At 48.0% G+C, this 13,527-nt stretch overlaps 1 protein-coding gene across 3 annotated transcripts in view; it reads left to right on the forward strand.

The window, feature by feature from the left end:
* AP3D1 (adaptor related protein complex 3 subunit delta 1) overlaps positions 1–12,167 on the forward strand; it is a 47,748-nt gene extending 35,581 nt beyond the window's left edge. The window contains exons 22-33 of one of the 3 annotated variants that reach the window (XM_081846040.1): positions 154–177; positions 1,336–1,562; positions 1,891–1,952; positions 4,216–4,317; positions 5,250–5,396; positions 6,038–6,085; positions 6,202–6,391; positions 7,258–7,346; positions 8,063–8,148; positions 10,734–10,855; positions 11,354–11,433; positions 11,589–12,167. In XM_081846040.1, coding sequence (XP_081702166.1) covers positions 154–177; positions 1,336–1,562; positions 1,891–1,952; positions 4,216–4,317; positions 5,250–5,396; positions 6,038–6,085; positions 6,202–6,391; positions 7,258–7,346; positions 8,063–8,148; positions 10,734–10,855; positions 11,354–11,433; positions 11,589–11,684 — 1,273 coding nt within the window. In that variant the 3' untranslated portion in view covers positions 11,685–12,167. Of the gene's footprint in view, positions 1–153; positions 178–1,335; positions 1,568–1,890; positions 1,953–4,215; positions 4,318–5,249; positions 5,397–6,037; positions 6,086–6,201; positions 6,392–7,257; positions 7,347–8,062; positions 8,149–10,733; positions 10,856–11,353; positions 11,434–11,588 lie in introns of all 3 variants that reach the window. The other 2 variants (XM_081846039.1, XM_081846041.1) reach the window with 2 other exon arrangements.
* The last annotated feature ends 1,360 nt before the right edge of the window (positions 12,168–13,527 follow it).

Below are 13,527 nucleotides of genomic sequence, written 5' to 3' on the forward strand. Positions count from 1 at the left end.
TGAGGCATCACCAGAATTATTTTGCATTTCTCGCTCTCTGTCTCTTTCCCTCCTGCTTCTTCCATTTGCACAGTTGCTGTATTCTGTCGTCATGTGTATTTTATTTTATTTTTTTCCTCTCTCCCTCTCTTTCTCTCTGTCTTTCACACACAGTCTGGTTTCAGGGAAATCGGCGAGGTAAGCGCTCCCCTCTCCCTATCTCTCTCGCTCTCTCTCTTTCTCCAGTGTACAGGAAGTTGTTCTTTTTACAATTTATTAAATTTGCATACTGCCCCTTTATCCATAGATCTCAGGGCAGTTCACAACATAAAATTACAATGCAAAAACCGCAAGTTGGCTGCTCCCTTTCTGACGTCGTAAAACCCCTGCACGGCCAAGACCCAGCAACCCTACCCCAAATTGTGGCAGAAAAAAGAGACTCTCCGTATTTTGAGAGTCTGGGGGGGGGGGATCAATTCTCTCTCTCTTCTGCCTGCATAGACCTAAATTTGCATGTTTGTGGCCTGGAACAAAAGAAACGTTTTTTAAAATCCTAGTTTTCACTAAAGCAACTTACAAAATAAAAAACATGCAGTATGCAAAACTGAAAATCCAAGAACAGCATTTATGGTGCAAAGGCCTCCTGGAATAAACCTGTTTCAGTCTTGCATCTGGTGCCTGCCTGATTGCTAGTGACAGGGAGTTCCATGCTCTGAATGGCGTTTGGTCGCTTGCTTGCCTGGAGCCAATCTTCCGTTCGCCATAGGCGACCAGGAAAGCAGCTGTATGCAGTCCACCTCGCTGTTAACCTGTTGCAGTGCTCCTGAAACTTACTCCAGGACAGCCTTCCGCAGCCCAGGTGCCCTTCAGATGTTCTGGAATTTCCGCCATCATGACTCCCCAGCAGCCGCAGCCAGCATGGGGGCTGCTAAGAGTTGTGGTCCAGAGCCGCTGGAGGGCACCAGATGGGCAAAGACTGGTGTTGGGGAACTTCTGGTCACCCTCAGGCCATTTCAGAGGGTTCATTCAGCGACGGAGCTGCGGTCAATCACAGCTTCCTGGGAACGTACCTGTGTGCTATGCATGAGAGTGTGTGTGGTGTTAATTCTGGCCTTGCAATGGGCACCATATTACTGGCCCTGCTAGAATCTTGTTTTTGGGTTGGAAAACAGGAGGCTGGATCTTGAGATGGTGTTTTTTGCAGCCCGGGTTGAATTTGTATATTTATTTACCCTTCACCTGAAGATCACAAGGCAGTTCACGGCCTAAAAATGCAAAATGAGACGCAAAAATGCAAAACGAAACGCGTAGTTAAAAACAAACAAACCTCCCCTGTCCTTCCTTCCCACTAAAAAGGCCTTTGGCGGACAGCGAGAAGCTTCCGGTGCAGAGACACAGGAACGCCGACGACCTCAAGTCGCCCCAGGAGGCGGAAGTGCTCTCCACAGAGAAGAAGAGCAAGCGACCAAAGAAGAAGGAGAAGAAGAAGCACAAAGACAAGGAGCGGGAGAAAGAGAAGAGGAAGGAGAGGGAGAGGAAGATCGAGGAGGAGGTGGAGGAGGAGCAAGAGGAAGAGGAGAAGAAGAAGGTAACACACCCACACACCTGTGTTCTTCTCAAGTCTGGCCTCTTCCGTTCCCAGCACCCAAGTCTGATGGGAATTACAGTTCAGCTGCTGCATTCCAGCAGGGCTCCTCAGTCGCGGGTGATAGTGGGAGTTATAGGTCAAAAGCACCCAGAAATGGGCACAGGGTTTGCTGTTTTCATACACACTTTGTGTATCGGGGTGGAGTGGTGGTGTTCATTATTATTAGTAGTAGTAGTAGTAGTAAGTTTTAAATATGTTGTAAAAGAAAGTGCACTACAGGTAACCCGCAGTCCTTTTTTGCTCCCCTTCTCTCTTGTTCCAGCAGGAAGACATGGACTTCTGGCTTTCTGACGGTCCGCCGCCTGCAGCTGCTACGGAAGCAAAGGTTAATCTCCATTGCAGAGCTCTGGAATGATGTGTGTGTGTGTGTGCGTGTGTGTGCAAGTATTGCAAACTCAGGTATATACAGTGGTGCCCCGCAAGACGAACGCCTCGCAAGACGGAAAACCCGCTAGACAAAAGGGTTTTCCGTTTTGGAGGCGCTTCTCAAAACGAATTTCCCTATGGGCTTGCTTTGCAAGACGAAAATGTCTTGCGAGTTCCTGTGGGTTTTTTCCCCTCCCCCCCTTTTGCTAAGCCGCTTATTGTTGGTTATTTGCAGTATGGTAGCGCTGCAGAGAGCTTGCTGGGGAGACCATGCATTAAAAAGAAAGGGACTCAAAAATAACTTAAACAAGGTTTTAATTACAAAAACAAAAACTCCTTATACACTAAATACATTAACAACAAACCAGACCCAACCACCAACCCAACCCCCAGGGTAATGGGAGAGCTAGGTGCTGCTCCTTATATACTACATGCAAATGCTGACACACCTTAATCAATGCAACTCAGCAGCACCTGCTATGTTTCACAGCTGTAAAGCTGGGTCTCGTTATCTTGCTCTGGCCCTTGCTCTGGCCCCTTAAAGACATACACATTAGGTGGAACAATGATGAACCTTTACATTTAAAGAAACCATTCAACACTTATCTGCTTATCCGCTAAGCCGATAAGCTGCTAAAAGCCGCTAATAGCGCTAATCCGCTAAGCCGTCAATGGGCTTGCTTCGCAAGACGAAAAAACTGCTAGACGAAGAAATTAATTTTCTTGCGAGGCACCACTTTACGTATTTTTCACTCCGTAAGACGCACTTTATTCCTTCTAAAAAGTAAGGGGAGATGTCTGTGCATCTTATGGAGCGAATGTGTGGTCAATCGCTGGCTCCCTTTCTGGCCCCGCTCCCTTGCCCAGGCCTCCATTGTTGTATGTCCTGCAGACTGAGACTGTTTGTTTCCCCAGTGACATGTGACTGGCTGATTAGATTATCTGTCTGGAAACTGTAGAAAGGGCTCCCTTTCCTTTCCTAAAGAAGCTGCAGAACTTTGAGCTGAACCGCATAAAAACAGAATTTTTTTCCCTTTGCAAAGTAAGCTCAACAACTTTGAGCTGATCCTCAAAAAAGGGGGCTTTTCCCCTATGCAAAAGAAGCTGCACAACTGTGAGCTGATCCCAAAAAAAACACACCAGGGCTTTCCCCCTTTCCTCCTCTAAAAACTAGAGTGAAAAAGACAGTAAGCCAGGCGTCAAAGGTCTCCTTAAACCAGTGGTTTTCAACCAGTGCACTGTGGCACCCTGGGGTGCACTGAATGTTGGTCAGGGGTGCTGCAGGCAACACTGGCCTCTGTCCCTCTTTCTTTCCTTCCTTCCTTCCCTCCCTCCCTCCTCTGATGCCCTCTTGCGTCTTCCTCCCAAAGGCTTTCATGGCTGTTCATTGCAGCAGCCCCGGCTACAGGCTCCCCAGGCAAATGGTGCCTCTGGGGCTGGCCGGGTGGTGCTTCCCAGGCACCTGTGGGGCAGTGTGAGGAAGCGCCTCTCTTTGGGGCAGGCGGGCAGCTCAGAAACCAAGGGCAGCAGCTGCCCAGAGGACTCCCAAGGAAAGAGGAGAGGAGGCTGAGGGAACACTCCACAAGGGAAGGCGTTCGGAAAAGGGTAAGAGGCTGCCAGCTCTGCAGGCAAGGGGGGACATAACTGGGCTCCTGAGCCTCACAGGGGTGCCGCAGAAAGAATGGAGTTGGTCAAAAAGCTGTGGACTCAAAAAGCCTGAAAGCAGCTGGTTTAGGCGAAGACCTTGGGACCTGTTTTCTCTCCCCGTCCCCAGTATCTCAGCGATAAGATATAAGGTATCAGGAGTATTGTAAGATCTCCTGGAGCCATGCTGTTAAGGGCCTTGTAAATTAACGCAAGAACCCTGAGCCTGGCCCGGGAAACAGGCAGCCAGTGGGCTTGGGGGAGGGATGCAAGCAGGGAGGTGCCCACAGTTTGAGGGCATGAACCATTGTAAAGTAAGACCCCTCCTTGCCCCTCTGGGAGACCCTCCTAGATTGTCCCTTAGTCCCTTGGCTTGCTTTTTGAGCATTTTCCACCAGACGTCAATGAGATAAGCTAGAAGTTTTAGAAGACATCTGAAGGTGGCCCTGCATGGGGAAGTTTTTAATGTTTGATGTCTAACTGTGTTTTAATTTGTTGAAAGCTGCCCCAGAGTGGCTGGGGCAACTCAGCTAGATGGGCTTAGTATAAATAATTTCAATCTTGCCGCCTCCCTTTAGAGCCCTTCTGAGCCGAGCGTGAACCTTGCGGGGGCTGGGGAGCCAGTGGGGGCCCAGAAGGAAGCGCGGGAAGAAGAGCTGGAGGAGGAAGATGAAGGAAAGGTGAGTGGCCAAGTCCCTGTCCCTCTGACTGCCAAAAAAGAGAGTAAGAGAGCGCAGAAGGGTTGTGAGTTGGCTTCTTTTATTGTTTACTTGAATATTTGCGACCCATGCTTTCATAAGATACAGTGGTGCCCCGCAAGACGAATGCCTCGCAAGACGAAAAACTCGCTAGACGAAAGAGTTTTCCGTTTTTCGAGGTGCTTCGCAAGACGAATTTCCCTATGGGCTTGCTTCACAAGGCAAAAACGTCTTGCGGGTTTGCTTCCTTTTTCTTAAAGCCGTTAATACCCGGGGAATCCGTGCTCCGCAAGACGAAGCAACTCGCGGAACGAATTAATTTCATCTTGCGAGGCACCACTGTATGTCAAGGCAGCTTGCAATATGGACTACAATATAACCAATCGTCCAGTCTGGACATGGAGGTCCTTCTGGCGGTTCCCTCCCTGCGAGAAGTGAAGTTACAGGGAAGCAGGCAGAGGGCCTTCTCGGTGGTGGCGCCCGCCCTATGGAACGCCCTCCCGCCAGATGTCAGGGAGATGAACAACCACACAACTTGAGAAACACCTGAAAGCAGCCCCGTATAGGGAAGTTTTTAATGTTCAGTGTTTTACTGTGTTTTTTAATATTTTGTTGGTAGCTGCCCAGAGTGGCTGGGGAGCATAAAATAATATGATTATCATTTGTTATTATTAATTAAAAACCACAATGACAGCAGTAGATGCTGCTTGGTTAAGGAGAAACATCCGTAGTGTGAAGTGCCTGTCCCAAAAGCGGTTTTTGAGAGACTTTGGAAGGAGGCAGGGGCAGTTCCCTCTATGGGCAGGGAGTTGGGCAGGGCAGGGCCTGGCGGAGATCGCCAAGGTTCACACCTTGGCTTTTAATGGGCGATATGGGAGGAAGGTGTCTGACCCCTGGATTTCCCCCTGGCCCAGTCGAAATCCTCCAAGCACAAGAAGAAGAAGCACAAGAAAGAGGAGAAGTCCAAGGATAAGAAGTCGAAGAAACACCAGGGCCACAGTGGAGAGGAGCTCCCTGCAGAATCGGTGCAGAATGGGACGCTGGAGGATGAACCATTACCGGTGAGCAAGGGTCTTATAATTGCATTTTTGGGTTTTTTCTCTTGTTATTATGATTAACTTGTTTTTTATTGGTATTTTAAATGACTATTTTAGGCCATCTGGCAAACCGCTTGAGAGGTCTTTTGCAGGATTTCCCAAACTCAGGTCTCCAGCTGTTTTGGGACTACAACTCCCATCATCCCTAGCTAGCAGGACCCGTGGTTAGGATGTTGGGAATTGTAGTCCCAAAACCAGCTGGAGACCCAAGTTTGGGAAACACTCCTGTATAGAGATTTCTTTTAATCATAGCCAGTGTTGGTCCTGCCCAAAGTAGACCCACTGAAATTGATAGGCATTACTAACTTCTCTTAATTTCAGTGGGTTTACCCCGAGCAGAACTTTATATATATTTACTGCGTTTATAACCTTGCCTTTTTCTATAACGAACTCAAGGTGGCCTACATTTAGTCCATACAAAAACCCTGCAAGGTAGGTTAGGCTGAGAGTGAGCGACTGGCGCAAGGCCACCCAGACAGCTTCTTAGCTGAGTAGGGATTCGAACCCGGTCTCCCAAGTCCTCTTCCGGCGCTCTAACCACGCTGTCTCTCCACACGTAATTGGCCGCAGCTCAGGAATGACGCCCTTTTCTTTCTGCCTTCCAGCCGATGTCAAGTTACGCCCTCCTTGCCGAAAACGCGTACATCAAAATGGTGAGTGGGGTTGGGTCTGCGCCTCCGTGGAGTGCAAGAGCCTTGAATGTGCAGTGGTTAAGTGATGGTGTCCAGCTCCGCTACTGCTCCCTCTTCACAAATGCCTTCTCCCGCAGACCTACGACATCCAGGGGAACCTGCAGAACGACAGCCAGGTGACCGTCTCCATCATCTTCGAGAACAAAAGCAGCAGCTTCCTGAAGAGCATGGAGCTGAATGTCCTGGACTCACTCAACACTAAAATGTTCCGGCCAGAAGGCTCCTCGATACATGACGGAATTCCTGTCCCTTTCCAGCTGCCCCCTGGTATGTCCTGTCTTTGCTGGGGAGGGGGGTGCAGGGCTGGCCAGAGGCGTCAAGGAGCGTCAAGAGAGCCTCCCTTTCCACAAAAAGTTTAATGGCATCAAAGGGGTCATATCTAGATTAAGCCCAGGGGCAACCTTTCAAATTATTATTATCATTATTATTATGCCAGAAGACAATTATTAGAGGCCTTACAACTCAATAGGCTGACTTCTATTCTACCAACGGTTCAGAACCTGCTTTCGGACAGTAATGATCAAATTACTTTAATGGTGACTGAAATTTTGAGTGCTGTCCATGTAGAAAGACTGGGCCGTTATAAAGAGATTTAGTGGTTGTATTATTTATGCAAATTGATTTTCTTTGGAGCGAAAGATCTGACTGGGACAAACCTTGTTATGTTGAGCTTGTATTTTGCATAATTTGTATACGGTGTCTATTTGATAATGTGTGGTTTGCTATGCCTAATAAAGGATATTTGATTATTATTATTATATTTTCACATAATAGATAGATAGAAACTTCATTTGTTTGAGCCACCAGCCATATCAATAAGATAAAATATACTGGGGAATATGTTCTGGAGGTTTACTGGAAGTTTACATTAATACAAATTACAGAATTTGATAGTAGTTGCAGGGGGAGGCAGTCTTCTCTGTAGCTGTGTGACTGCTGAGGGTCTTTGATGCTTTTCATTTTCATATGCTTCCAAATGATGTGTTTAGGGTTAGGGTTTGGTAGGGCTTCTCCCCCGCCCCCACCAATCAATCAAGCTTGAGCCAAAATGGAAGAAAGTGAATATTTGCAAATTTATTTCTTTTTTTAAAATTTTCTCTTTCCCCTGCCCCCACTCCCTTCTCCCAATTTAGGGGTGTCCAACGAAGCCCAGTTTGTCTTCACCTTGCAAAGTATTGTCATGGCGCAGAAACTAAAAGGAACCCTTGCGTTTATCGTCAAAGTAAGGGCCTTTTCCACTTTCCCAGTGCCTGAATTCTATTATTATTATTATTATTATTATTATTATTATTATTATTATTATTATTATTACTACTATTACTATTGCTATTACTATTATTATTATTATTACAGTCCATTGCCTGCCCTTCACCCCAAGGTCCTATGGCAGGCTGTTACAATTAAATTTTACTTACTTTCATGTTTTTAACCTGTATTTTTTTTACTCTGTGAACCACCCCAAGATCTTGTGATGAAGGGTGACCTATAAATCTCATAAGTAAAATAAGAATAAACGAAAGCACACCGTTAACATTAAAACTCAGTTTTGCACAGTATTTTTTTAAAAAAAAAAAGGTTTGAAACAGATTAAGGATTTTTGTGTTTTTATGCCAGAAAGCCACCCTAGGATCCTCGGATGAAGGGCAGTATATAAAAGTAATAAATGGTGATTTTATATTAATATATTGGATGCGGCTTTATCCCATCCTTGGGACTCTTATGGGTAGAAGGGACTGAAAAGCCAGATTTTTTTCCCAAAGCCTCGGAGAGGAACAGCAAGGCGGGTGGCTGGAGTGAAAAATGGAGCATATGGGAGGGACAGTTGGGGGGCTTTTTCTGCCTCCTTCCCCGCTCCCCAAGAGAAGAGGCTGTTTCAGGGATGCATGGGGGGGCTGCTTCCTTTGCCCCCACTTCCCATCCTCTGTTGTTTTCTGGCAGGACGAGGAAGGCTCAACACACGAAAAGCTGGACTTCAAGTTGCATTTCAGCTGCGCCTCCTACCTTATCACAACGCCCTGTTACAGGTGAGTCAATGGGAACGTAGCGCCTAAGCAGTGTTCTTGAGACTCTGGGAGCGGACAAATGAGCTTCCACTGTTGGATGCAGAGATCGACCTGACACGCTTCTCCCTTGCCCTGCTTTTATGAGAAAACGTTTGTAGAGTCATAAATTGTGGAGTTGGAAGGGACCCCCAAGGGTCATCTAGCCCAGTGTTTCCCAACCTTTTTTGGGCAAAGGCACACTTGTTTCATGAAAAAAATCTCGAGGCACACCACCATTAGAAAATGTTTAAAAAATTAACTCTGTGCCTATATTGACTATATATAAAGTAACTCTCTTTAATAGGAATCAAATAAACACAAAGAAAGTATTTTATAATTACTTTATTATGAAATAGTAAGTAAACAGAAATGTGAAAAATTATAAAATACTTTATTCAGTGCGCCTTTTGTCCCTCTCCTCGAAATGCTCCAACTCAATGTTCCTCCGCGGGCTGGCCATTGGAGAGCCGTGTTGCCCACACCGCAGCCCATTACAATATGAACCCTCCCCTCGCAAGCGGCAACCCCTCCACACTCCCCACCTTAAGCCTCCACACGCGCCCTGCCCAAAGAGATGCCCGCCCGCGCGCGAGGGGATCCTTTACCTCAGCATCCCGCCAAAAAAAAAAAAAAAAGAGGGTGGGAGACTGCGGTCCCTCAGAGGCTGGGCGTTAGGAAGAAGCTGCCGCCTTCATCCAAGCAGGAGCAGCAGCAGCTGTAGCTGTAGTAGCGCCAAGCTGTGCCAGGGACTCCGTGCCCATGAGGGGAGGGAGGGGAGAGAGAGGAGAGGCAGCAGGTCGCCCTCTTAAGTCACGCGTGCGCAGGCACCACCACGCATCCCTCGCGCCCTCTCGCAGAGCCCCTGCTCAGCACCTCCCGCCTCGGGGACGCCCGTCAGGAGCCGCTGAGAGGCCGCCAAGCCTCCAGGCTGCTCCCATTCAGCCTTAGGCGCGCGCCCACCTCGGGAAAAGCGGTGCTGGGAGGCGGAGAGAGAGAGAGAGAGGACGCCGCTGGCCGCGTCCCACCCTCAGTCAGTCGGCTCGGAGCTACTGAGGAGAGGGAGGTGGGGACGACGGCGCGTCTGTTCCGCTCGGGGCCAGCGCGCCCCCGCCCCCCTCTCCAGAATCCCCAACTAAATACGATGCGCTAAGGGAGGGGGGAGAACCCACCCACAAAGAGGACGCCTTTCTGCAGGGCGTCTAAGGCCTCTCGCCCGCCTGACTCGCCCGCCTCCCTCCCACGGCACACCAGGCAACGTCTCGCGGCACACTAGTGTGCCGCGGAACACCGGTTGGGAAACACTGATCTAGACCAACCCCCTGCAATGCAGGAATTTCAGCTCAAGCATCCATGACAGGTGGACACCCAACCTCTGCTTTAAAATCACCAAGGAAGGAGAGTCCACAGCGTCCCAAGTAAACCCTTTCCACTATCACACAGCTCTCACTGTCAGAAACTTCTTCCTTTTTTTATTTTTTTTATTTTTTACCAACAACGAAAACACAAACAGTGAAAACAGTGAAACCCCCCCAGGCAGCTGATACATTGGGTATACATAATCATGTATACATAATCAATAATAACATATTCAAATCAACCATATGTACCTTAACCATATGTACCTTAACACTCCTCCCTCTACAAGGTTTATTTAAGTTTTAACATTTTAATTGCCCCAAATTGTTCAAACCTGCCCAAATAATTCAATCTTTTCTCAAACCAATCCTCCTCCTTCTCACTGACCTTAAACCCTTTCATTCTGTGTATCTTCACAGTTAGGTATTCTAAAATTATAATATTATTCAGTTTTTTCCTCCATTGGTTCACCCCTAACTCTTCTGCATTTTTCCAATTACTCGCTATAACCTGTCTGGCTGCAATTACCATCAATTTTACCCATTTACATTTCTCTTTTGTTTCTAACTCGGTGCTACTCAGGCTAATAAGAACTATTAATTTAGATATTTACACCTTCCTACCCAATTCCCAATATTTCTATACCAATGTGTTTCCAAAATTCATTAACTAGTGGACAATCCCACCACATATGACTGTACATTCCCATCACTCCACATTTCCTCCAACAATTCTTACTTCCAGATTTTGTAATATGATATAACCTTACAGGTTACCATTACCTTACCATTTTTGTACTCAACCTTACCATTTTTGTACCAACTTCAACCCTTGTTCCTGGATTATCCTAGAGGTTGAGTCAGAAACTTCTTTCTGATGTTTAATCGGAATCTCCTTTCTTGTAACTTGAAGCCACGGGTTCGAGTCCTACCCTCCAGAGCAGGGGAAAACAAGCTTATTTATGAACCGTATCTCTTTGCAATGTCATTTGAATGTACTTGCTTTGATGCTCCCCCCCCCCTTCTTTGTGCGTTGGCATGAGTGTGTGTTTGCTCGCTAGGCCTGGTTCGTCCCAAGATCATAATAAACAATGTCATTAAAAAGCTTTTCCGGCCCACAGAAGTGGGCAAGCCAGAGATGGTGTCCCGGCCCACTCCTCTTCCTCCAGCTTCCCTTGCCGCTCAATTCACCTTGATTTCTCCTCCCTCAAGTGATGCTTATGCCAAGCTGCTGGAGTCGGGAGACCTGCACGCCACATCCTTCAAAGTCGACAGCATCACCATGCCTTTCCACCACCTCCTAGCGAAAATCTGCTTCCACCATCACTTCTCAGGTGAGTTTCTGCTGCAGTAAGTTCCCCCTCCTCAAAAAACAACAACAACCCAGGATAGACTGCCATAGTGGGGTTGGAGAGCTGAAAATAATGTCAATAGATTGGTTGCCAGACGTGATCCCCCCCCCCCCCCGCTGTTGGCATTTGTTTAGGGACAATTTTGAGGGTTTCCACCCCTGCTTAAGTCCTTATGGCCGGCAGGTAAGGGGGGTTGGGCTTTTGCTGCCTTTACCTGTCGTCTCTCTCTGCATCAGTTGTGATCAATCCAAGGAGACTCTCTGAGGAGGCCTTCTGTCGCTTCTCAACATGAGTCCCTGCTTTGGGCTCTGCTTCATCCCCCCAGGAGATTTAACCAGTGCCTCTTGCTGATATGGGCAGAGGGAGTAAGCTCTTCTCCTCCCCCCCCCCTCCTTCTCACTCCTGAAAGCTTAGCCTTGTTTTTGAGGGAGAGGACGAAGACGCCCCATCTTAAACGCCTTCTCTTTCCTTCCCCTTCAGTTGTCGAGCGAGTGGGGTCCTGCGCATCAATGTATAGCCGTTCTATCCAGGGCCATCACGTCTGTCTCTTAGTTAAAAAGGTAAGTGGGGGGGGCAGATACAGTGGGGTGATGATTGCCTCCTAGGGGAGTCGCTCCACCTCCTTTGTGTGTTGGTTGGCCAAAATCTGTGTTTGCTGTCTGATCCCTCTCTCTCTTTCCGCACCCACAAATGAAAATCCGCTCTCTTCCCAAAGGGAGAGAACTCCGTCTCCGTCGATGCCAAGTGCAACGAGCCGACCTTGCTGGGCAACCTGCTGTCTGAACTCAAGGAGACCTTGTCGAAGTGCTGAGTTGCTCCCGAGAAACTGGTGCGATCCGTTCTCCTCCCCCCGCCTCCCCCTGAGAGAGGAGTGTCGTGAGGCTCACACAGACTGAATCCGGCCGAGCGATAAAGATTCCTCTCCCCTACCCTCTCTCTCCCCATGCGCACGCACGGTCCTCCCCTACCTGCCCCTCCTGGGGGCGGGCGTTTTCCCACTCCCACTCCGCCCTGGGACGCGGGGCGTGTGGGTGGGTGTTGGTTTTCGGTTCTGGCGGTTTACACATCCCGAAGCTGTAGTCTTTTCTCTCTCTCCCCCCTTCCCTCACATTCCATTTTGAACTTTTCGACCAGCCGTGGTGGGGAACTTCTTCTGTACCAGAGAAGCACTCTGCCCTCATTGACGCGGCCGCCCAAGAGATCCTTGCCACAGTCGATGGCCCCATGAGGTGTGGTGCTGAGCAACCCAAGAAATCGCAGGCACTGCATCTCTTTAAATCAGCTCCAATTTCACGGTTGCGTGGTTGTCCATATCCAGGCTGACTGTACCTGGAATTAGTTTTGTTGTTGCTGTTGTTGGGGTTTTGTTTTGTTTTTTAAGCCCTGGCTTCCCTCCCACCTCCCACCATAAGCCCGTTGTGTTTGCCTCCCCCTCCTGCCTCCCGAGGACAGGATTCATTCCCGTTCTGCGAGATAGATCAACTCCCCTTCTCATGGGTCTTTGTGATGTCCGCTTAAAGAGAGAGAGAAAGAGCAAAATCTCACATTCCTGAAGTTTTTATTTTGTTTAGAATGTAGCAAAAAGAAAACTGGAAATCCAAAGGTTCATTGTCTCTTGGTTTTGTGTGTGGATCCTCCCCTCCCCCCCCCACTTTATTTTTGACATTTTTATTTGGCTTACCGTGTTAGGTTGACCCCTTTGGCTGCTGCACTGGCCATGGTTCTCCCACCATGACCCCCCAATTACCTCTTTTCGCCCCATATTCCACCTGCTCCCATAAACTGTGCCTTGGGCTTCTGAACTCCCAGATCAAGACACTAACCGATCAGACATTGGTCCGAGAAACTGGCAGACCGCACAGCTTGTGGGACGGCTTCCTTGTGTTTTTTGGAGATTCTTGGCTGGAAACAAGTCTTCTTCCCTCTGGTTTCGACAAATCTTCCCCCACGCGCCTGTCCCGTAAGACGGAAGTGAGCCGGCGACTTATTTATTTTGAAATCAGCTTGATCACTGTTGAGGAATATGGCACTTAGCAATTTTTTTACAAGAACCCACCTGTTTCGCAAAATATCATTTTTCAACCTCCCCACCCCCCCACCCCCAAATAAAGTATATTTTGTGGGATGCAGAGAGAGCACAGAAACAAGCATGAAAACCCCGGTCTCTGGCTTGCTCTTTGATGTGCTGCTTGTTTCAAGACATGGGTGTCTCAGCCTCCCCCCCCCCTATGATTTGGGGGTAGGTTTGGGTTTTTTAAAAATCCAAAACCACTTGCAAAATGCTTGCCAGCTTGGGGGAAAAGGGGTGCGTTTTGCTCTGGCAGAACTTGATTTATCAGATGGATCCAGGTCTCCACTTTCCCACATTATCTTCGGGGCCCATGTTGCTTGATAAAAGTATTAAAAAATCGTTTGGGTAGGGAGAAGCTCCTGCTCAGCCTTCCGTGGCTTAGTCCAGATTTTTGTGTACGCGTTGGGAGGGAGACTGCACGGCGTCTTTTAAATTTGTCTTAAAAAGGACAACGGTTCCTTGGAATTAGTGGATTAAAAAAAAGAAGTATATATATATCTATATATGTGTACATATATTCCTGGATGAAAAAAAAACCCCTCACTTTAGCATGTAGATTATGTTCTCTTGCAGAAACCTTTTG

The sequence above is a fragment of the Podarcis erhardii genome (genome assembly GCF_964252035.2).
Source record: "Podarcis erhardii genome assembly, chromosome: 18".
NCBI classification, from domain to species: domain Eukaryota; kingdom Metazoa; phylum Chordata; class Lepidosauria; order Squamata; family Lacertidae; genus Podarcis; species Podarcis erhardii.